Genomic DNA, 23,445 nt, shown 5'->3' with positions numbered 1-23,445 from the left:
CTAGCTAAACTGCTAGGCTTCAGGTGCGCTGGTGAGCAGCCCTTGGAAAAGGACTAAGCTCTTGGTGACTTAGGTCCCGGTTTCGGCCCCGTGGATGGGTTGCTAACCCCTTGGGTGCTTCCGTGTTGACTAGTCAGTATTGGCTAAGGTGGGTAATGGCTTTGTTAGGATCCGTACCGTCACTAAGGTGATCGTGATACGGTACCCTACTTGTGGGAAAAGTGTACAACCTCTGCAGAGTTAAAACCTATCCGGGTAGCCGTGTCCATGGCATTGGACGAGTTACGGCTCGGTCACACAACTAGCTTTTGGGGGATGACTGGTATTTACGGTGTGTGTGGGTGTGTGGAATTTTGGAAGTGTCCGGCAGTTGTGCCGTGCGCTACGGCGGACGGGGAGTCCGGTAGCGATAAAACTTGGATCCTTTGTGTAGGATCAACCCCACTTGATATATCGTTTATTAAGAAAATGTTTTCATGAAACTTCTTTAAAACGAAACCCTGCATATGTCGAAAATACAGCTTTATTGCAAATAAACCATGGCTATATCCTTGTTGACTCATATGCATATTCTTGTTGTATCCCCCTCCGTGGATGGGGTTGGACTTGCTGAGTACTTTTGTACTCACCCTTGTGTTGTTGCTTCAGAGGAGGATCCGGACTTCGTCGCCGAGGACTTCGAGTAGGAGGTTGCGTCTGCACCCAACGCTGCCTGCGGTGTTGGCCCTTTTGCAGGATGCTTCCGCTGACGCATAGTTCCGATTGCAGCCCGGAGTCCGACTGGACTGCAACTTGGATTTGTATTGTTATCGCTTTAGTCTTGCTTTGGGTGTGGCTTGCCCGCCCGCTCCTTCGGGAGTTGTACGGTTTCTGAACTATCTGTTGAATAAATATGTTATCAGCCTCCTGGGACTGGTAATTGGATCACATTTAGTCTCTACTTATGTGGGGACGCTTCACGCTCCCAGGTGGTCGATGACAGTGCCCGCTCCCTGGTACATGTGCCACGCTCTTCTGGCCGCACAGGGTCATTCTCCACTACTTTACACCAGCCTCCTGCGACACCAACAACACCAACAGCCTCTAGTGTGGCATCTTCGACTCCAGGCGCTCCTTTCAAACCGGCGGCTTCACATGGCGCTCGTTTCACATGTCTGACACTAGAAGCGATGGCGCAGCACCACCCCGAGGGACTCTGTTTCAATTGCTTGGAGAAATTCTCACACAAGCACGCCAAGTAGTGCTCTATGAAGGGCATTTACTGGATGGAGCTAGACGGCGACGACAATGTCTCGTAGGAGTCCGCTGAGGACGAGCTGACGATCTCCCTCAACGCCATCACAGGTGTCCAAACAAGCTCCACTTTGTAGCTTGCGACCGTTGTCCAGGCTGTGGACCTCACCGCCTTGGTGGATTCTGGATCCACCCACTCGTTCATTGCCACGGACACCGCCGCCCGGCTTGGGCTTACTCCAGAGGCTCGCCCGGGCCTCACCGTCGATGTCGCCAACGACGACCGCGTTCCAGCCTCCGGTGTCTGCCGGAACGTTGTCGTCCACATCGGCCAGGAGGAGTTCTCTATCAACCTGTTCGTCATCCCGCTCAATGGCTACGAGCTCGTCCTGGGTTGTGACTGGCTTCGCACCTTGGGGCCAATCCTTTGGGACTTCACACGGCTGTCAATGACATTTTGGCGCTAGGATCATCGCGTCAAGTGGATTGGGGTCAACGGACGACCCTCCCCACAACTGGCCGCCGCTCAGTCGTCAAACCTACTTGGGCTACTACTTGAGGAATTTGTGGATCTTTTTGCCACGTCGACAGGGCTGCTGCCGCAGCGCGCCTTTGATCATCGCATTCATCTTCTTCCGACGATAGCTCCGGTGGCAGTGCGGCCCTACTGTTACCCACAGCTCCTGAAGGATGAGATTGAGGCCCAATGCCAAGCCATGCTCGAGCAAGGGATCATCCGTCCTAGCACATCTGCTTTCTCCTCGCCAGTGCTGTTGGTGCGCAAGGCGGACGGCACGTGGCGCTTCTGTGTTGACTACCGCGCACTCAACCTCAAGACCGTTCGCGACAAATTTCCAATTCCGGTGGTGGAGGAGCTCTTGGATGAGCTCAAGGGCGCTCGGTTCTTCACCAAGCTTGATCTCCGCAGCGGCTATCACCAAGTCCGGATGCATCCCGATGATATTGCGAAGACGACATTCCGCACGCACCACAGCCACTTCGAGTTTCTGGTAATGCCATTTGGCCTACTAACATGCCATCTACGTTCCAGGCATTGATGAACGACGTCCTCCGACCGTTCCTCCGCCGCTGCGTTCTCGTCTTCTTTGACGATATCCTGATCTACAGCAACTCCTTCACCGAGCACCTGCAGCATGTGCGTGCCGTGTTGTCTATGCTGCGTGCGCACGGACTCGTCCTCAAGAGATCCAAGTGCGTGTTCGGGGAACGCTAGGTGCATTATTTGGGTCACATCATCACCGACGGCTCTGTGGCAATGGATGCTGACAAGATTTCTGCCGTCCAAGATTGGCCTCGTCCTTGCTCAGTCAAGGCGCTGCGGGGTTTCCTCGGCCTCACCGGATACTATTGTCGGTTCATCGCCAACTACGACGTCATTGCTGCTCCTCTGACAGTGTTACTAAAGAAGGATGTGTTTTTGTGGAGTCCGGAGGCAACGACCGCATTCGAGGCCCTTAAGACAGCCCTCACGACAGCACCAGTGTTGCAGCTGCCAGATTTTGATGCGCCATTCATTGTGGACTGCAACACCTCCGAGTCGGGTTTTGGCACTGTCCTCTACCAGGGAGCTGGGCCAATTGCTTTTTTCAGCAAGACAGTTGCGCCACAACATGCTAAGCTTGCGGCTTATGAACGCGAGCTCACTGGTTTGGTCCAGGCCGTGCGACATTGGCGACCCTATCTTTGGGTCAGGGAGTTTATTATCCGCATAGATCATTGCAGCTTGAAGCATTTACTTGATCAGCGCTTGTCCACTATTCCGCAGCATACATGGGTCAACAAACTCTTTGGGTATAGCTTCCAGGTTGAATATAAGCCCGGGAACCAAAACACAGTAGCCGATGCCTTATCTCGTAGGGATGAACAGAACCTGTCCAGCCACATCCACGCCATATCTCGCCCGGAGTTTGCCCTGTTCGCAGAATTTCAGGAGGAGGCGTCGTCCTTGCCGGAAGTACAGGCCAAGAAAAAGGAAATTGCAGAGGGTACAACAGGGGCACCATGGTCTGTTATTGATGGCTTCGTCATGCACCGGGGCCGCATTTTTGTTCCTGACTCCTCTACCCTATGGCCACAACTCCTTGCTGCCGCCCATGGTGCCGGTCATGAAGGTACCCAGAAAACATTGTACAGGCTGCGCTCTTCTTTTTACAGCCCCCATGCGCCCAAATTGGTTCGTGATTATGTCCGAGGTTGTGCTGTCTGTCAACGAAATAAGACAGAACATCTCCATCCAGTTGGGTTGCTGCAGCCATTGGATATTCCCCAGTCAGTTTGGAGCGACATTGCTATGGATTTTGTGGAAGGATTTCCCAAGGTGGGCGGCCGGTCAGTTGTTCTTACAGTGGTCGACCAGTCTCTAAGATGGCGCATTTTATCGCATTGGGTCATCCCTACACCGCCCTGTCAGTGGCACAGGCTTTCTTTGATGGCATCGTTCGCCTCCATGGTCTTCCGTGCTCAATTGTCAGTGACCGTGATCCCATTTTCACCAGTACATTGTGGAAGGAGCTCTTCACCCTTGCTGGTGTTAAATTGCGCCTCAGCTCCGCTTTCAGGCCGCAGACAGATGGACAATCTGAAGTTACCAACCGTGTTCTCGGGGTCTATCTTCGCTGCTTGGCAGGGATCGTCCTCGCAGTTGGCTGCGTTGGTTGCCTTGGGCTGAGTATTGCTACAACACCTCCTATCAGTCTGCCCTGCAATGCACTCCTTTTCCGTGTGGTGTTTGGTCGTGATCCACCATCACTATTGTCCTACCAGTCGGGTTTAGCACGTGTAGTAGCATTGGACCGGCAGCTTGTGCATCGTGATGAGTTTTTGGCGGAGATACGGGAACGTCTCCTGCAGACCCAGGATTATATGAAGGCCACACATGATAAAGCTCACAGGGAGCTGGAATTTGAAGTGGGCGATTGGGCCTGGTTGTGCCTGCACACCGATCAGCAGCAGGTATTACTGACAAGACCAATGCAAAGCTTGCTTCTCGCTTCTATGGTCCATTTCAGGTGGTTGAACGCATTGGGAAGGTGGCCTATCATCTTCGCTTGCCGCTGAAGGCTCGGATCCATGATATTTTCCATGTTGCCTACCTGAAGAAACATCAGGGACTTCTTCTTGATCAGATTGTTACTCTGCCACCGGTTGTTCATGGCCGGGCTGTTCCTACTCCGGATAAGGTGGTGCGTGCTAAGCCTACAGCCACATCATGGGATCTTTTTGGTGCAATGGGCGGGCCGCGGTACTGCTGATGCGACATGGGAGCCGTTGGACAAGTTCAAGGAAACCTACCCTGATTTCAAGCTCGAGGACGAGCTTTTCTATCAGGGGGGCGGCAGTGTTGTGGACAACTTCTTTGGCAAGAAGTTTCATCGAAGGAACAAAGGAGCAGCCAATCAGGACTCAGCAGATTAGTTAGAAAAGGTTTAGAGTCCTGGTTGGTTAAGAATTGTAACAGATTAGGATTGAGATAAAGTCCTAGTCTGATAAGGGATAGAATCCTAGTCTGATTAGGTTTGTTGGCTCGTAACAGATTTGGATTAGAGATAGAGTCCTTGTCAAATAAGGTGTGTTGGCTGGCCCAATATACAGGGGCCTAGGCACCATAGGAAAGGACCAAGCAGCAAAACAGATCTTAACTCAAAGCCTCCTAGGGAGGGCGAGTAGGCACGTGTTGATCTGCTATTGTACTCCTTGCCCAATAAACTAGCCATATCAGATAGCGTTGCATCAAACGAAAAAAATAATGACGGTCAATTATGGTCCAATCAAGAAATAAACAATGCCCGAAAGTTCAAAAGAATATGTCGTTAGTTTTCTTGTAAATTAGGATGTTATATGCAGCTTACATTATAAACCAACCCATTTTTGAAGAAATAAATGCAATTTCACAAAAGCAATCTGGGCCGTTTGAGAGCCGCGACGGGTCAGATTGACTGTAAAAATACCAGCGCTCGTTGTCTGTCATTGTCTCATGGAGCCGGGAGCGCCCGGTTTAGCAGACGAGAATCAAGTTAGCGCGCCGTCGTTGCCCCCCTCCTCGCCGCCGGATGAGCCGCCACCGCATCCGCCTCCTCCACCCTATCTTCTACCAACCCAATGGCCGGCCCCGCCGCGACCTAGCCACCAACGCGGCGCTGCAGTGGCTGGACGACGAGCTCACCTCGCTCGCGCTCCCCAAGCTCGACTCCTATGCGAGCGCAAGGTTCCTGCAGCGCTGCATCGCGCGTGGCGACGCCCGCGCCGGCCGCGCCCTGCACGCGCGCGTCGTGCAGCGAGGCGGGGTGGCGCGTCTGGACACCTTCTGCGCTAACGTCCTTCTCAACCTCTACGCGAAGCTCGGGCCCCTGGCCGCCGCGCGCAGGGTGTTCGACGGAATGCCAGAGCGGAACATGGTGTCCTTCGTCACGCTCGTGCAGGGACACGCGTTGCGTGGGGAGTTCGGGGAGGCCGCAAAGCTGTTTCTGAGGCTGCGAAGGGAGGGTCACGAGGTGAACCAGTTTGTGCTCACCACGGTCCTGAAGCTGCTGGTTGCCATGGATGCTCCAGGGCTTGCCTGCAGTGTGCACGCCTGCGCATGCAAGTTAGGCCATGAACGGAATGCCTTTGTGGGATCAGCACTTATTGATGCCTATTCACTTTGTGGGGCTGTCCGTGATGCGAGGCTCATCTTCGATGGGATCATTGGGAAGGATGTTGTCACTTGGACAGCGATGGTTTCTTGCTATTCTGAGAATGAGAGTCCTGAGGATGCGATTAGTGTTTTCTCTAAGATGAGGATGGCAGGTTCCAAGCCTAATCCTTTTGCGCTTACCAGTGTGCTCAAGGCTGCAGTTTGCCTGTCATCTACTGTGCTAGGCAAGGGCATCCATGGTTGCTCAGTCAAAACCCTTTGTGATACTGAGCCTCATGTTGGTGGCGCTTTGCTTGATATGTATGCCAAATGTGGAGACATTGAGGATGCCCGCACTATTTTTGAGATGATCCCCCATGACGATGTCATACCCTGGAGCTTTATGATCTCCCGGTATGCTCAGAGCTATCAGAATGAGCACGCATTTGAGATGTTCCTCAGAATGATGCGGTCTTCTGTAGTGCCTAATGAATTTAGTTTGTCCAGTGTTCTGCAAGCTTGTGCTAATATTGCCCTTTTTGATCTGGGTGAGCAAATTCATAACCTTGTTATAAAGTTAGGCTATGAGTCTGAACTATTTGTTGGAAATGTACTAATGGATTTGTATGCCAAGTGCAGAAACATGGAAAATTCACTTGAGGTTTTCTCATCATTACGGGATGCCAACGAAGTGAGCTGGAACACAGTTATTGTTGGCTACTGCCAGTCTGGTTTTGGGGAAGATGCTTTGAGTGTTTTCCGAGAGATGCGTGCTGCGCAGATGCTTTCGACTCAAGTTACATACTCCAGTGTGCTCCGGGCTTGTGCGAGTACAGCATCCATCAAACATGCTGTCCAAATTCACAGCTTGATTGAGAAATCCACATTCAATAGTGACACTGTGGTTTGCAATTCACTGGTCGATACATATGCCAAGTGCGGATGCATTAAGGATGCTCAAAAGGTATTTGAGGCTATCAAACAATGTGATGTGATTTCATGGAATGCCATAATCTCAGGATATGCTCTCCATGGACGAGGCAGGGATGCTTTGGAACTTTTCAACAGGATGAATAAAGCCAGTATAAAAGCAAATGATGTCACCTTTGTTGCTCTCCTGTCTGTCTGTGGTAGCACAGGCTTAGTCAACCAAGGACTCTCTCTGTTTAACTCTATGAGAATGGATCATGGAATCAAACCGTCTATGGATCATTACACTTGCATTGTTAGGCTTTTGGGACGTGCTGGGCATCTAAATGAAGCTCTAAAGTTTATTGAGGATATTCCTTCAGCACCATCTGCTATGGTTTGGCGAGCCTTGCTTAGCTCATGTTTAGTCCATAAGAATGTAGCTCTGGGAAGATTTTCTGCAGAGAAGGTGCTTGAGATTGAACCACAAGATGAGACAACCTATGTCTTACTGTCAAATATGTATGCTGCAGCTGGAATTTTGGATCAAGTTGCTCTTTTAAGGAAATCAATGAGGAATATAGGTGTAAAAAAAGAGGCTGGCCTTAGTTGGGTTGAGATCAAGGGGAAAGTTCATGCCTTTTCAGTGGGATCAGTAGACCATCCAGATATACGAGTAATCAATGCAATGCTGGAATGGCTAAACCTGAAGGCCATTAGGGAAGGTTATGTTCCAGACATTGACGTAGTTTTGCATGATGTAGACGAGGAAGAAAAAGCTCGCATGCTATGGGAGCATAGCGAGAGGCTGGCTTTAGCATATGGACTTGCTATGACACCTCCTGGCCACCCAATACGGGTAATGAAAAATTTACGTTCCTGCTTGGACTGCCATACCGTATTCAAAGTGATATCTAAAATTGTTCAACGGGAAATCATCGTTAGAGATATCAATCGTTTTCATCATTTTGAGGAAGGGATATGCTCTTGTGGTGACTATTGGTGATGCGCTGTTGTTCATTGATTTATTTGAGCAGAGGATAGCATATTCTATATGGTGCTGGCAGTATGATTTTTCTAGGAAAGCTTCTTTTTCCATGAAAAAACTCCAAAAATATATGCATGCTCAATGTTGTGGATGAATTGAATATGATATGTTGCTTGATCTGAAGAGTACTGCTGATGTAGTTCTCCTGTTTGTTGAGCTCAACAGTTTACTAGGTAAACTGAAATTGATCTGAATGGCAGATTTCCGTTCTTATTTTAGCCGAGCATAAAAGCATTGTTTTGTTAAGTACAAGCATACTTATGCACGTCAGTGCTAGTGATGAAAACGGACGGACAAAATCCTTGTTACCGTCCGTCCGTTTTCCCATATTTGTCCGAGAGGTATACGAAAATGGTACGGTAAGGTCCGGTTGACCGGGACAGGAACGGGAAACGGGATGGGGGTACCCGGGAACAGGACGGGATATGGTTGAAGGGGTATCCCGTCCGTATTTGCAGGATCCCATTTTAATCTGGGATGGTCCCGTATTCATCCTGTTTCTAATTTAACGGGATAAGCTCATTACCTCAACCCCAAACCCTAATCGATCAATCCAGCCCAACAGGCCCAATAAACAACCGTAATCCCTGGTGTCTGGCATCGGCAACTCCCTGTTCGGTCGTTCGCCCTCGCCCGTTACCCATCCATCCCGCCGCCGCCTGCCCTGGCCCCCTGCCGGGTGTCGCCGGTCTGCCCCTGCCATCGCACGCCTGCACCGCCGTCGCCGGCCCCTGGCCCCCTGTCGCCGCGTGCCAGCCTGCGGCCTACCCCTTACCGCACTGTGCTCTGCCTCTGCACCGCTGCGCGACTGCACCTCTGCCAACTGCCGCCGCCCGGCCCCTAACATTCTTTTGTGCGACTACAGCTGCTGCCTATTCTTTTGTGCCGGCTGCCTGCGGCCTGCCTGTGGCTGTGGCTGACGTTGGTCTGTGCCTGCTGCTGAGTTGCGGCCTGATTGTGGCTGCTGAGCTGCGGTCTGCCTGTGCCTAAACTTTAGACTTTTGAACATGTCATCCCGATGTATGGTCCCGGTTCATGCCCATTTCCATTGTATTTCTATCCATATTTGTCCGTTTTCGTAAGCTATTCCGCTCCCGTTTCCATTCCCGATGAAAAAATATAGGACGGGATATAGTTAAAAGTTTTCCTATCCGTTCCTGTCCGCTTTCATCGCTAAACATGCCAGAAGCAGGGTCGTCGGCCGGAGGCCACGATCCAATCCAAGATCTACGTGCGTGTGGGCAGAGAGTTTTCCTTTGTATCCACGCAAAGGAACGGAACGGCGCACCCGCGCTGGTGGACTAATTCCGGTTGGACCCAGAAGTCCGTATCGTACGTTGCTTATGATGTCGATGCCGCGCGTTACTGGCTCTACCCTATAGCCGCGGGCTCGTGGCGTGGGCATAGGATGAACCTGCATGGAAACAACGGCGTATCTTTTTCTTAGATTTCTTCAATTTTCTCTTCATTATACGATTTTCTAGTCCAAATATTGGTTATATATATTGATCGTTGTTTCGGCGTCATCTAGAATTTGCATGCTGACCGATTGCGACAGTTTCGTTGTTTAGTATATTGTTTACTCACAGCATGGTGTGTGCTGAGAATAAAGGCTCATCACACGTGTGGCTGGTCCCAAAGAGCATCGAAATGTTAGAGCAGCCGCAGCGTATAACTGTGAGGGTGGTGCTAGGAATACGATACGTGATGCAGTTGCCAAACTTCTCATTTCTCTCCGGTGTATAACCACACAATATTGTCTAAAATATGAGTCCCGCAGAGAATAAAAAATTCATCAAATAACTTCCATCTCTCCCCTTCCACTCACTGACATTCATGAATTCCACTCACTGATATTCATGAAGGATTACGAGGTAGGCTATGTTAGCGCAAAATAAAATTTTCTACCGCGTAAAATTAGGAATACTGCTATTATAGATCACGGGATTACGACTAGACGTGCAGATACAGAAGTTGATGAAGCGCGTCGGGGCAGTGTAGTCGATCACACGTCGGCGCAGTGTAGTCGAACACGTCCACGTCAAGCAGCTCCTCATCCACGTGCAGCGGCTCGTCCACGTGGTGCAGCAGCTCGTCCAAGTGCTGCAGATGCAACACCTTCAAGGTATCCACACGTGCGGGGAGAAAGCGTCGCAAACCGGACTACTAGATCTGCGAGTGCAACTCGGCGAGGGCATGGGAGGTGCGGCTACTATTTTGCCAAAAGGATTAAAACCCTAAGCCGTCCCCACCCCTTAATATACAGAGGTCCCTAACGGGCCTCTAGGTTCGAGGCCCATTAATACTCCTAAACCTGGTCCAATTCGGATCATATCCTTATTGGGCTTCCAACCCCTTAAGTGTGTGACCCAATAGGTTCATATACGTATAGACATGACACGAGTACTCCTACTCGACCAATAGTTGGTAGCGGCCTCTAATAAGACATGCCAACTCCTATACGCACACGAAGATCATATAAAAAAACCATCACAACATCACGTACATGCTATTCTCTTTGCCTCACGATATTTGGTTCCTGTGATTCGAAATCCCTTCCTAGGTTAACTCTTAACCTTATGTAGCCTGGCCATGTATTTCTGGATCCGATCACTCGAGAGGCCCAGAGATATCTCTCTCAAGTAGAGAGAGGCAAATTCCATCTTGACTAATCATGCCTCACAACATGCTTTCTGACAAACCCAAAAGCTACCTTTATAAATACCTAGTTACAGAGTAGCGTTTGACAGCTCCTAAGTAAGTCGATTCACATCTTGAGTGCATGCAACAATCTTAGATCCAAGGACAAAGTGTACACGATGTGTAAAGAGAACTATGTAACTATATCTCGTGTTGGGTTAGTCCTAGCACATGTCTCTACACGTGCCCACATTATTAGTTTTACATCTTCATGTCCATGACTTGTGAAACATGGTCATCAATTAATACATGTACTAGTCTAATATTCATGTGTGTCCTCACATGACATCCGACTAGGGATAATTTTAGAATAACCATACAAGTAAAGAGTTTCACATACAATTCACATAATTGCAAAATCAATTCAAGTAGACTTTAATGGATATTCAAGGAATATAATATTAAATCATGGATACAATGGAATATCATCATCTCTATGATTGCCTCCAACAATTCATACCCCACCACCCACTAATTTGTAGCACCTGATGCAAAGCCTAGCACCTGGTGCTTTGGAGCACCCTCCTAGCATCCTCCTCTCCAGCGTGAAGCGCCCTAGGAATCTTTTTCTCTCTCCTCAGAGCACCTCCAAAATACCAACGCTGGAGCTGCTCTTAGGGCTTCTCCAATGGGAGGTCCTAAGTCGTTTCTATACCATAAATACACTCATAGAACCGGATCTTATATATTGTGTGGTTGGATCTACAAAGGACCCAGTTCCATCTATAGGACCTACTCCTAAGTAATAAAAAAATGAATGAGAGAGTGATGGGAACATAGAGAGGAGAAGAAGGTGTGGGTCCTATTTATAGATATAACCCTGCTTCTAAACATTGAAGCAAATAGAACATGTGACATTAAATCATGATGGTCCCTATCTATGGAACCAGGGGTAATCCTATACATAGGAGACGCCCTATAGATGATGAATTTGTTGGAAAATTCAGGAGGTGGTCAAAAGGTAAAGAGGAAGGGGAGGATAAGGAAGCTCGCCCAAGACTCGGACTCGCGCCCGTCACCTCGCGCCTTGATCGGAGGCACAACCAACTCGTGGTTGTGGCCCCAGATCGCCCAATGCCACAATAAAAGGGGAGGCTCGGCTAGTTTTTGAGCTAACAAACTCACATCAAAACCCATGCACACCCCCTAACATTGCCACCTGATCTCTAGCGGCGCTGGAGCCATCTAAAGGCCACCGCTATCCTACTGCCATCGTCTCTGGCCAAACGAGGTGGAGGCCAGAGGGTCGACACGATCTCCTATGAGCTAGTACAACTACGGTGACGGTATCCCCAACTTCGTCCCCGACTCTCATGGCTGGGTCATCACACAACGTCGCTGCTGGTTGTGATTCTAACTCAATTATCTAAGTGGTATTCATGTTTGGATATTACCAATCTTGTTTTAGTTGAGTTAAGCAATGTAGATTCCTACATTTGGTATCAGTTAAGCTAACTGCATCTAGATATGGACCCTAAGGTTGTGTAGATTGATTCTTAGTGTGCAATTGAGCTGAATTGTACTGTTTTTTCTATGCCTTTTGATCTACACAGTAGTTTTCTAGTGCGAATTGCTATGCTACTAGGCTTAATATTCTTCGGTTACAAGTCAATGTTCAAGTTTTAGTTCATTAACTTGATCTGTTAAGTCAAGATTATTGTTGAATTAGATCTCAGTTAGCCTAATTGTGTGCCTAAGTTAGCAGATTAGACCCTAATTGAGTCCTAATTCATGTTAATTAAGTGATTAGGGTTAGGGTTCGTCTCTGTTTTACCCCGATTCCCCACTGATTAAGCTACAACTCACGAAATTAAGTATTCAATCTTAAAATTAAGACACACATAAGCAATTAGAAGGAGAGGAATTGGGAAAATCACAAATGATTAAGAAAAATCCCCAAAGAAAATCCCCATCAGAAACCCTAACCCTAACCATAACTCGAGGATGAGAAGACTTACCTCTGGTTCGCCCGGCCGTCACGCGTGGCATAAGGTTGCTGCCGTGGGTGGATGCTAGCGCTTTTCTCCGACGAGCCGCGCCTGCCTGTGCCTTGAGCACGGGACTTGAGTTTGTCCCGCGCAGGCTAGGCGCGGCATGGCTCGAGATGCGCGGCATTAGCTCTAGCCGCACGGAGATCCAGCGCGGCGTCATGAGCCATGTCGCCTTGCTGGTGGAGATCCGGTGGTGTGCCACCGCCACCACCGCCGTAGTGCATTCGCCCGCCGTGAGTGCACCCCAGCGGAGCCCCTCGACAGAGCCGCGCGTGACTCGGTCGCACGCGGTGCCGGCGAGAGGGCCCGCGGTGGCGCGCTTTGGCTAGTGGTGGGTAGTTGGCGGCGCCGAAATCGCCAGATCCACCATCATGCCTTGAGATGCACTCGCCCACCATCATGCCCGCAGCGGAGCCCCTCGACAGAGCCGCGTGCGACTCGGTGGCACGATGGCACCGGCGAGAGGGCTCGTAGTGGAGCTTGGCAAGGGCAGCGAGCGGGTGGCCACTAGCGAAGAGCGGCGGTGCGGAGGTGACAGAAGGGGAGCGGCTGCGGGAACGGGGAGCAATGCCTAGGGTTTCCAAGGGAGCCTCGGTGCACCGTTTTTCTTCCTCCAATCCATGCGCTGGACTATTGGATCTGATGGACGGCGGCGATTGAGGCGGGTGGCCGCAGCGCCCGCCGCTTGGCCAAAATGGCGGCCCAACCCATGGCTACTGGGCTCTAGGCCCAGGCGTGCATGGGGAGAGCTGGCCGCGTGCGAGCTGGGTTTGCACAGGCCGCTAGCAGGCTGTAAGTTAGGCCATGCCTTGCCACCATCAGCTGGGCTGCCTTGCGTCTGCTGGGTCGCAGTTTCTTGCACGCTGGGCCGCTAGCTTGCATGGGCCGTTGTTGTTTGAGGTGCACATGAGGACTTCTCTAGAGGTTGACTTGGGCCGCTCGCACGGACCACTGTCAGACCACTTGGGCCGAGCCGAGTTGAGTCACCTGAGTTTTTAGGCCACGACGAAGACGGGCCGACTACAGGCTGAATTTAAAGTTTTAGGCTGATTTTAAGTTTTTTTAGCCCACTCACTGTTTTGCCTCAATTATTTAAGTTTCATGAGTTGTTTAATTATGCTAAGTAATATTTAAGTTGCATAATTACACAAATAACTCTAATTGATGATATTTTGAGTAAATAGAACCAACGTATAATTTATTCAGAATTATTTCATGTTCATTTGGGCACATAATTAATTTCTGACCAGTGTTGTTATTAATTGGTTGTCCATAAATATTTTACTTAAGTTTTAAGTTATTTTGCTTCTGCCCAACAGTGATGCAAAGTTATTTATCTATATTTTTAATCGAGCCAACGCAGATTAAATTCATTTTTTTTGTCATCATTACTGATTAAAATTCTTTTATTCAGACTTGACTCCATCTAACGTCATAAGCTATGTCAATGGCATAGAGAAGCTTGGAGGAGACAACTTCACCACCTGGAAGAATCAAATTGGCTTGGTCCTATGCATTATGGATCGGGACCACTCCATGAGGGAGGATCTTCATGTTACTCCTACTGCTCAAGGGGATAATGATAGTACCCTTCCTGAGCGCACTGCTGCTTATGAGAAAGAAAAGGAGCGATGGGAGCGATCAGATAGAGTGACCATCATGATAATGGAGCACACCATAAACCCGGCAATCAGGGGAACTATTGAGAAAAATCCCAAAAGTGCCAAATAATTTATGGAAAAGGTCGAGGAGTATTTCAAAGGCTCCACTAAGGCTAATGCTAGCACCCTCCTGTCTAAGTTAATGAACACTAAGTATGATGGGCAAGGCAGTGCCAGGGAGCACATCATGAGTCTCGTTGACCTAAGGGATAAGCTCAACGACTTGAAGTGGCCCCTAAATGATGAGACACTGCTTCACCGCATCATGCTTTCGTTGCCCTCAGTGTTTGATCCCTTCAATATCAACTATAATGGCAGCGACGCGAAGTGGGATATTCCCACACTAATCATGAAGTGCAGTCAGGAGGAAGAGAGACTAAGATCTGAGAAGGAAGATTTTGACAATATCATTAGGCACGAGGTGAATGAGGGCAAAAATAAGCAGATCATTCCTTTTAAGAAAATTAAGAAAAATAAGAAGCCTTATCAACCTCCTCCAAACAATGATGGGCCATCCTCGTCTAAGGGTCATAAATGCCATCATTGCAAGGATTATGGACACATTAAGAAGCACTGTGCTCAGTTTAAGGAATGGTGCATCAAAAACGGTAATGATGACTTTATTTCTATAGTTGATGAGTCCCTTTATGTTCATTTTCCATTAAGTACATGGTGGATTGATTCTGGTGCAACCATTCATGTTACTAATTCCTCACAGGGATTATGTGGCGCGCAGATTATAAGAAAGGGGATTCGCGCCGTTAAAGTTACAAATGGAGTTGAAGCTGAAGTTGAGGCTGTTGGAGATCTCACATTAGAACTTAGCAGTAGCTTCAGGCTTCATTTAAATAATGTTCTTTATGTACCATCTCTTAAGAGAAACTTGATTTATGTTTCATCATGAAATTTGTGATGGTTATTCCTGCAATTTTGGGAACAACAAATGTGTAATAAGTTTTGACAATAAGATTATTGGTCATGCGCCTTTACATGATAAGCATTACTTGTTGCCTCTAAGTATTAATTCTTCTGTGATGAATGTAAGTGTAACATCCCTGGTAATTAGCAAAGCAAATGAAGGGTGATCAAAGTCATTAAGCAAATAAATCACCATTTAACTCACTTTGGTGTAGGAATACGAGGTAGGCTACGCTAGCGCAAATCAAAATTTTCTACCGCGTATAACCAGGAAGAACTGCCGTATAAGGATCACGGGATTACCACTCGACGCACTACTGGTGCGGAAGATGTAGATATGCGTCGGTGCAGTGGAGACGATCACGTAGTCGTACGTAGTCGATCAACGTAGTCGTACGTAGTCGATCACGTCCAGCAGCTCCTCAGCAGCTCGTCCACATGCACAGCAAGATCGCCTCCGGTGTCGCGGCTCGTCGTCGGCTCGTCGTGGCTCGTCGGCGGCTCGTCGATGGCTCGTCCAAGTGCTGCAGGCGCAACACCTCCAAGGTATCCACACGTGCAGGGAGGAAGCGTCGCAAGCCGGACTGCTAGATCCGCGAGTTGCAACAGGCGAGGGCGTGGGAGGCGCGGCAAGTGTGTTCAGCCAAAAGGTGTGTAACCCTAGGGTGCCCCCACCCCTCTATTTATAGGGGTTCCTGATGGGCCTCTGGATCCGAGGCCCATTAGTACTCCTAAACCTAATCCAACTCGGATCAAATCCGAATTGGGCTTCCAGCCCCTTAAGTGTGCGACCCTTTGGGTTCGGATACGTATAGACATGGCCCGAGTACTCCTACTCGGCCCAATAGTCGGTAGCGGCCTCTAGCAAGACGTGCCAACTCCTATACGCACACGAAGATCATATCAGACGAACCATCACAACATAATATACATGCTATTCCCTTTGCCTCACGATATTTGGTCTAGCTTCAAACCGACCGCTCTTTCTCGATCCTGTGATTCGGAATCCCTTTGTAGGTTAACTCTTAACCGTACGTAGCATGGCCATGCATTTTCAGATCCGATCACTCGAGGGGCCCAGAGATATCACTCTCAATCAGAGAGGGGCAAATCCCATCTTGATTGACCATGTCTCATAGCATGCTTCTTGACAAACCCGAAAGCTACCTTTATAACTACCCTGTTACGGCGTAGCGTTTGATAGCCCCTAAGTAGGTCGATCCACATCTAGAATACATGCGACAATCTCAGGTCTAAGGACAAAGCGTATATGTTGTTTAAAGAGAGAACTACTTCTCGTGTTGGGTCAGTCCTAACACATGTCTCCACATGTGTCCACATTATTAGTTCAACATCTCCATGTCCATGACTTGTGAAACATAGTCATCAACTAATACATGTGCTAGTCTAATATTCATGTGTGTCCTCACATGAACTCCGACTAGGGACAACTTTAGAATAACCATACAAGTAAAGAGTTTCACATACAATTCACATAATTGCAAATCAATTCAAGTAGCCTTCAATGGATATTCAATGAACACAATATACAAATCATGGATACAAGTGGAATATCATCATCTCTATGATTGCCTCTAGGGCATACCTCCAACAGTCTCCCACTTGCACTAGAGTCAATCTAGAAGGTACGTAATACCCATAGCTCTTACATGCGCATCATGCTTAGCCTGCGGGAGTGGTTTTGTCAACGGATAAGAAATGTTCAGATCCGTGTGTATTTTGCATATCTTGATCTCACCCCGGTTAACGAAGTCTCGAATGAGATGAAATCGCCGCATTACGTGTTTGTTCTTCTGGTGGTTCCTTGGCTCCTTTGCTTGCGCAATTGCCCCATTATTATCACAGTAGAGATTCAATGAGCTGGACGCATTCGGGAACACACCAAGCTCAATGAGGAAATTCCTTATCCAAACACCTTCCTTCGCGGCTTCCGAAGCCGCGATGTACTCGGCTTCTGTCGTAGAATCGGCCACCGTCTCCTGCTTGGAACTCTTCCAACTAACAGCACCACCATTTAGCGTGTACACAAATCCTGATTGTGACTTTGAATCGTCTCTGTCGGTTTGGAAACTAGCATCGGTGTAACCTGTTACAACGAGCTCCTCCTGACCTCCATAGACGAGGAACATATCTTTAGTCCTTCTCAAGTACTTAAGAATGTTTTTCACCGCTGTCCAGTGACTCTCACCTGGATCAGATTGGTGTCTACTTGTCATACTTAGCGCATATGAAACATCTGGGCGAGTACTTATCATTGCATACATGATAGATCCAATAGCCGAGGCATATGGCACTCTACTCATGCGATCCCGCTCATCAGCAGTCGAAGGACACTGAGTCTTGCTGAGATGTATGCCATGTGACATAGGCAAGAACCCTTTCTTTGCCTCTTCCATGCTGAACCGCTTCAACACTTTGTCAATGTAAGTATCTTGGCTTAAACCTATAAGCCTTCTCGATCTATCTCTATAGATCTTAATGCCCAGAATATATGCCGCTTCCCCTAAGTCCTTCATTGAAAAACTATTTTTCAGTGAAGTCTTTACAGACTCAAGCATAGGAATATTATTTCCAATCAGTAATATGTCATCCACATATAAGATTAGAAATATTACAGAGCTCCCACTAACCTTCTTGTAAACACAAGACTCTTCTTCGTTCTTGGTGAAGTCAAACCCTTTGACCACTTCATCAAAACGAATGTTCCAACTCCTAGATGCTTGCTTCAATCCATAAATGGATCTCTGAAGCTTGCATACCTTTCCAGCATTTTTCGGATCGACAAAACCCTCGGGCTGTATCATATACACGTCCTCAGCTAGGTTTCCATTCAGGAAAGCTGTCTTGACATCCATCTGCCATATCTCATAATCGAAATATGCAGCTATAGCTAGAATAATCCGAATGGACTTAAGCATCACTACGGGCGAGAAGGTCTCGTCGTAGTCAACTCCTTGAACTTGTCGAAAACCTTTTGCGACAAGTCGTGCTTTGTAGATGTGAACATTTCCATCCATGTCCTTTTTCTTCTTATAGATCCACTTGCACTCTATGGCTTTAACACCATCAGGCGGGTCAACCAAGTTCCAAACTTGATTGTCTCCCACGGACTCTATTTCGGATTGCATGGCACTCTGCCATTTTTCGGAGTCTGGGTCCATCATTGCTTCTGCATATGTCGCAGGCTCATCATTGTCCAACAATAATATTTCCCGCATTTCGCGGAGCCTTGCCGACCTTCGTGGTTGTGGCGGTGCTTCTCTTGCCATGGGTATCTCAACTTGTTCTGCTACGTTAGCATCACTCATTGATTCTTGCCCGATTGGCTCATCTTGAACTTCTTCAAGATGCACTGTCTTTCCACTCTTTTCTCCTTTGAGAAACTCTTTCTCTAGGAAAACCCCGTTCCGAGCGACAAACACTTTGCCTTCTGATCGGTTGTAGAAATAATATCCCAAAGTTTCCTTTGGATATCCCACGAAAATGCACTTATCCGACTTGGGTGTGATCTTGTCCGACTGAAGTCGCTTGACAAACACTTCACATCCCCAAATCTTTAGAAAAGACAAACTAGGAACCTTTCCAGTCCATATCTCATATGGTGTCTTAACTACGGATTTAGATGGTACCCTATTTAGTGTGAAAGCTGCTGTTTCTAGAGCGTATCCCCAAAATGACAACGGTAGGTCCGACTGGCTCATCATTGATCGAACCATGTCTAACAAAGTTCGATTACGTCGCTCGGACACACCGTTTCTCTGAGGTGTTCCAGGCGGCGTAAGTTGTGGAACAATTCCGCAACTCTTTAGATGATTGCTAAACTCGTGGCTCAAATACTCGCCTCCACGATCAGATCGTAAGGCCTTAATTTTCTTGCCACGCTGATTTTCAACTTCATTCTGAAATTCCTTGAACTTTTCAAAGGTTTCAGACTTGTGCCTCATTAAGTAGACATAGCCATATCTACTAAAATCATCAGTAAAAGTTATGAAGTATTGGAATCCTCCTCTAGCCGTCGTGCTCATTGGTCCGCATACATCACTATGTATGAGTTCCAACAAGTCTACTGCTCTCTCAGGAAATCCTGTGAAAGGCGTCTTGGTCATCTTGCCTAGCAAGCAAGCCTCACATGTCTCGTATGATTCAAAATCAAACGAAGTTAGAAGTCCATCAGAATGGAGCTTCTTCATGCGCTTTTCACTTATATGACCCAAACGACAATGCCACAAGTAGGTAGGACTCAAATCATTAGGCCGAGGCCTTTTAGCACTTACATTACAGACAGGTGAACCATCAAGATTTAAAACAAATAATCCATTCACAATGGGTGCAAAAGCCATAAACATATTATTCTTAGAGATCACACAACCATTGTTTTCACTCGCAAATGAATAACCATCCCTCATCAAACATGAAGGAGACAAAATGTTTCGACTTAAACTAGGAACAAAATAACAATTATTCAACTCCATAATAAATCCTGACGGGAGGTGGAGTTGCATCGTCCCGATGGTCAAAGCAGCAACTCTTGCATTATTGCCCACGCGGAAATCAACTTCTCCTCTTTCCACGCTTCTACTTCTTATCATTCCCTGCATCGAATTGCAAATATGAGCAACCGATCCGGTATCAAATACCCAAGAATTAATAACTGTATCAGCGAGAAATATGTTGTCTATAACTTTAACAACAAGCGTACCTGAGGTAGAAGTACTCTTACTTCCGCCGTTCTTCAACGAAGCTAGGTACTGCTTGCAGTTTCTCTTCCAGTGACCAAGTTCATGACAGTAAAAAAACTCTTTATCTGGAGCAGGTCCAGCTTTAGCCTTGGGCGCTGGGTTTGGCTTGGACACTCCAGCCTTACCCTTCTTCTTCCAAGAATTGCCCTTCTTCTTGAAGGTAGGCTTGTTCTGTACAGCCATCACATGGCTGGTACTAGCGCTTTTCTTAATGTCTACCTCTGCTGTCTTGAGCATACCACACAGCTCATTCAGACCCTTCTCCGTCCCATGCATATGGTAGTTCGAGATGAAGTTCCCATAGCTAGGCGGAAGAGATGAGAGAATGAAGTCAGTGGCCAACTCTTTGCCCATTGGGAAGCCCAGCTTCTCCAATCGCTGAGTGTAACCAACCATCTTGATTACATGTGGTCCTACTGCTGCGCCTTCTGCTAACTTGCACTCCAGAAAGGCTTTGGACACATTGAACCTTTCGGTCCTAGCCTGTGTCTGGAACATGTCCTTGAGCGCCACGATCATATCGTAAGCCTCATGATTTGTTTCGAACTGCATCTGCAGCTCGGGTTCCATGCAAGCAAGCATAAGGCAGCTTACCTCAAGATTAGCATCAAATGCCTTCTTGTAAGCAGCCTTAACGGCAGCAGATGCATCATCAGCAGGTACTGGTGGTAGTGGGGTGTCTAGAACATCTTCCTTTTTCTCAGCCCTGAGAACAATTCTCAGGTTACGGATCCAATCCGAGTAGTTTGTTCCATTCAACTTGTCCTTCTCAAGGACCGAACGCAAAGCAAACGATGCGGTGGTGTTGCTAGGTGCCATTTAATCTACAACAAAAGTAATGCAAAATACACTAAGACAAACGTATCCATGATAGAGCAAATTACATTAAACTATTTTAACAGAATCTACTCCCACTAAAATCAATATCCCTCTATTGAAACTTAGTGATTCAGGATCCACAACTAACAAGTCTACTAGTGAGCTTTAGCATCACCGCTAGCAAACGAGGTAGATCGGTAAGCAACTTTTGCTAATCATATCACATATGACTCCTGTTGTTGGGTGACATCTCGATGTCTCGGCGCCCAACCTTTATGCCCCAAGGTCCTTAACCGTTAAGATAACCTTGTTAAGCAAACCAACCCTTATGCGTGTAAGTGTCCGACACAAACCCGTCTAGTCATGGAAAACTAGTGGCACCCTAATTTCATAGACCCACCACTAATTGTACAAGACATGGGACGGTGCAAGTTTTAGTTGGGAGGGCATACTAACTTAAACTTTGTGAGGGATCGTTCTACTTCTAACATCACAGCATGCAGAAAGTAAAACATAAACAGAATAGCATTCACACAGTTGTGACACAGTATGGCCCGTTTTTCATATGGTGATCTCCATCTCCATAAAACCTGTTCACCATGGTGATCTCCATCTCCATGTTCCATGTGCGCCATCCTCCTGGTGATGAGTCCTCCAAGAACTATGCTATTACGCCTAATAGCTAGTAAATAATCTAGTAATGAAGATTACATAGTTGCTTGGATCATCACAGATTGGTACGCAGACCATTAAATACAATAAGGTGACAACACATATGGCTCCTGCCGTGTTGCCGTACGCGCGACACGCAGGTCACGAATTAGTTACACACATGCATCACATACACAAGGGGGCCATACTGATCACAAGATACATGCATACATCCTGCAAAATAGAGTTAGGCGTCCTAACGTTCCAAACTTGGGAGGCCCAAAACTCCATCTTCCAAGCCGAATTTGGGAAATCTAATTTCGCCGAAAACGGCGAAGCGGTTGAAATTCATGTGTAACTTTTTCTGTAGATCAATTTTCGTATAGAAATCGCCCCGATCCGAGATCGTACCGAAAAGTTACGGCTGATTTACCGAAGCATGCGCATACGGCAAAATCCCGACCCCGGCAGTAGATCACATCTACTATTGCACATCTAATGCGCCTGGCGTATGACCCTGGATCTCGAGTTGACCAATCATATTGATCTTCCCTCATTGCAACTGGATTTACGTGTATCACTTAATTCCGATGGCGGAAACCGACCGGTAGGAGTATGTCGTTACACTACCATTGCAGCAAGGGCACGAAATCAGGACATAGATCAAACAGAGAACTCGCATATCTCCATATGCACACATCCCGAATCCAAAACTAAGCAGCTAAGGCTCTGATACCACTGTAGGAATACGAGGTAGGCTACGCTAGCGCAAATCAAAATTTTCTACCGCGTATAACCAGGAAGAACTGCCGTATAAGGATCACGGGATTACCACTCGACGCACTACTGGTGCGGAAGATGTAGATATGCGTCGGTGCAGTGGAGACGATCACGTAGTCGTACGTAGTCGATCAACGTAGTCGTACGTAGTCGATCACGTCCAGCAGCTCCTCAGCAGCTCGTCCACATGCACAGCAAGATCGCCTCCGGTGCCGCGGCTCGTCGTCGGCTCGTCGTGGCTCGTCGGCGGCTCGTCGATGGCTCGTCCAAGTGCTGCAGGCGCAACACCTCCAAGGTATCCACACGTGCAGGGAGGAAGCGTCGCAAGCCGGACTGCTAGATCCGCGAGTTGCAACAGGCGAGGGCGTGGGAGGCGCGGCAAGTGTGTTCAGCCAAAAGGTGTGTAACCCTAGGGCGCCCCCACCCCTCTATTTATAGGGGTTCCTGATGGGCCTCTGGATCCGAGGCCCATTAGTACTCCTAAACCTAATCCAACTCGGATCAAATCCGAATTGGGCTTCCAGCCCCTTAAGTGTGCGACCCTTTGGGTTCGGATACGTATAGACATGGCCCGAGTACTCCTACTCGGCCCAATAGTCGGTAGCGGCCTCTAGCAAGACGTGCCAACTCCTATACGCACACGAAGATCATATCAGACGAACCATCACAACATAATATACATGCTATTCCCTTTGCCTCACGATATTTGGTCTAGCTTCAAACCGACCGCTCTTTCTCGATCCTGTGATTCGGAATCCCTTTGTAGGTTAACTCTTAACCGTACGTAGCATGGCCATGCATTTTCAGATCCGATCACTCGAGGGGCCCAGAGATATCACTCTCAATTAGAGAGGGGCAAATCCCATCTTGATTGACCATGTCTCATAGCATGCTTCTTGACAAACCCGAAAGCTACCTTTATAACTACCCTGTTACGGCGTAGCGTTTGATAGCCCCTAAGTAGGTCGATCCACATCTAGAATACATGCGACAATCTCAGGTCTAAGGACAAAGCGTATATGTTGTTTAAAGAGAGAACTACTTCTCGTGTTGGGTCAGTCCTAACACATGTCTCCACATGTGTCCACATTATTAGTTCAACATCTCCATGTCCATGACTTGTGAAACATAGTCATCAACTAATACATGTGCTAGTCTAATATTCATGTGTGTCCTCACATGAACTCCGACTAGGGACAACTTTAGAATAACCATACAAGTAAAGAGTTTCACATACAATTCACATAATTGCAAATCAATTCAAGTAGCCTTCAATGGATATTCAATGAACACAATATACAAATCATGGATACAAGTGGAATATCATCATCTCTATGATTGC

At 47.7% G+C, this 23,445-nt stretch overlaps 1 protein-coding gene across 2 annotated transcripts; it reads left to right on the top strand.

Annotated features, from left to right (window-relative positions):
* Window positions 1-5,209: 5,209 nt before the first annotated feature.
* LOC117854622 (putative pentatricopeptide repeat-containing protein At5g13230, mitochondrial) lies at window positions 5,210-7,946 on the top strand. Of its 2 annotated transcripts, XM_034736853.2 has the most exons (2): window positions 5,210-6,414; window positions 6,506-6,646. In XM_034736853.2, exons 1-2 carry the CDS (start codon window positions 5,304-5,306, stop codon window positions 6,559-6,561), a joined length of 1,167 nt encoding a protein of 388 aa, XP_034592744.1. In that variant the 5' UTR covers window positions 5,210-5,303; the 3' UTR covers window positions 6,562-6,646. The 2 variants fall into 2 exon arrangements, with proteins under 2 accessions (XP_034592744.1, XP_034592743.1); XM_034736852.2 differs by having other exon boundaries at window positions 5,215-7,946.
* Window positions 7,947-23,445: the final 15,499 nt, after the last annotated feature.

The sequence above is a fragment of the Setaria viridis genome, chromosome 5, assembly GCF_005286985.2.
Source record: "Setaria viridis chromosome 5, Setaria_viridis_v4.0, whole genome shotgun sequence".
Classification (NCBI taxonomy): Eukaryota; Viridiplantae; Streptophyta; class Magnoliopsida; order Poales; family Poaceae; genus Setaria; species Setaria viridis.
This window is presented reverse-complemented; position numbering and strand designations above follow the sequence as displayed.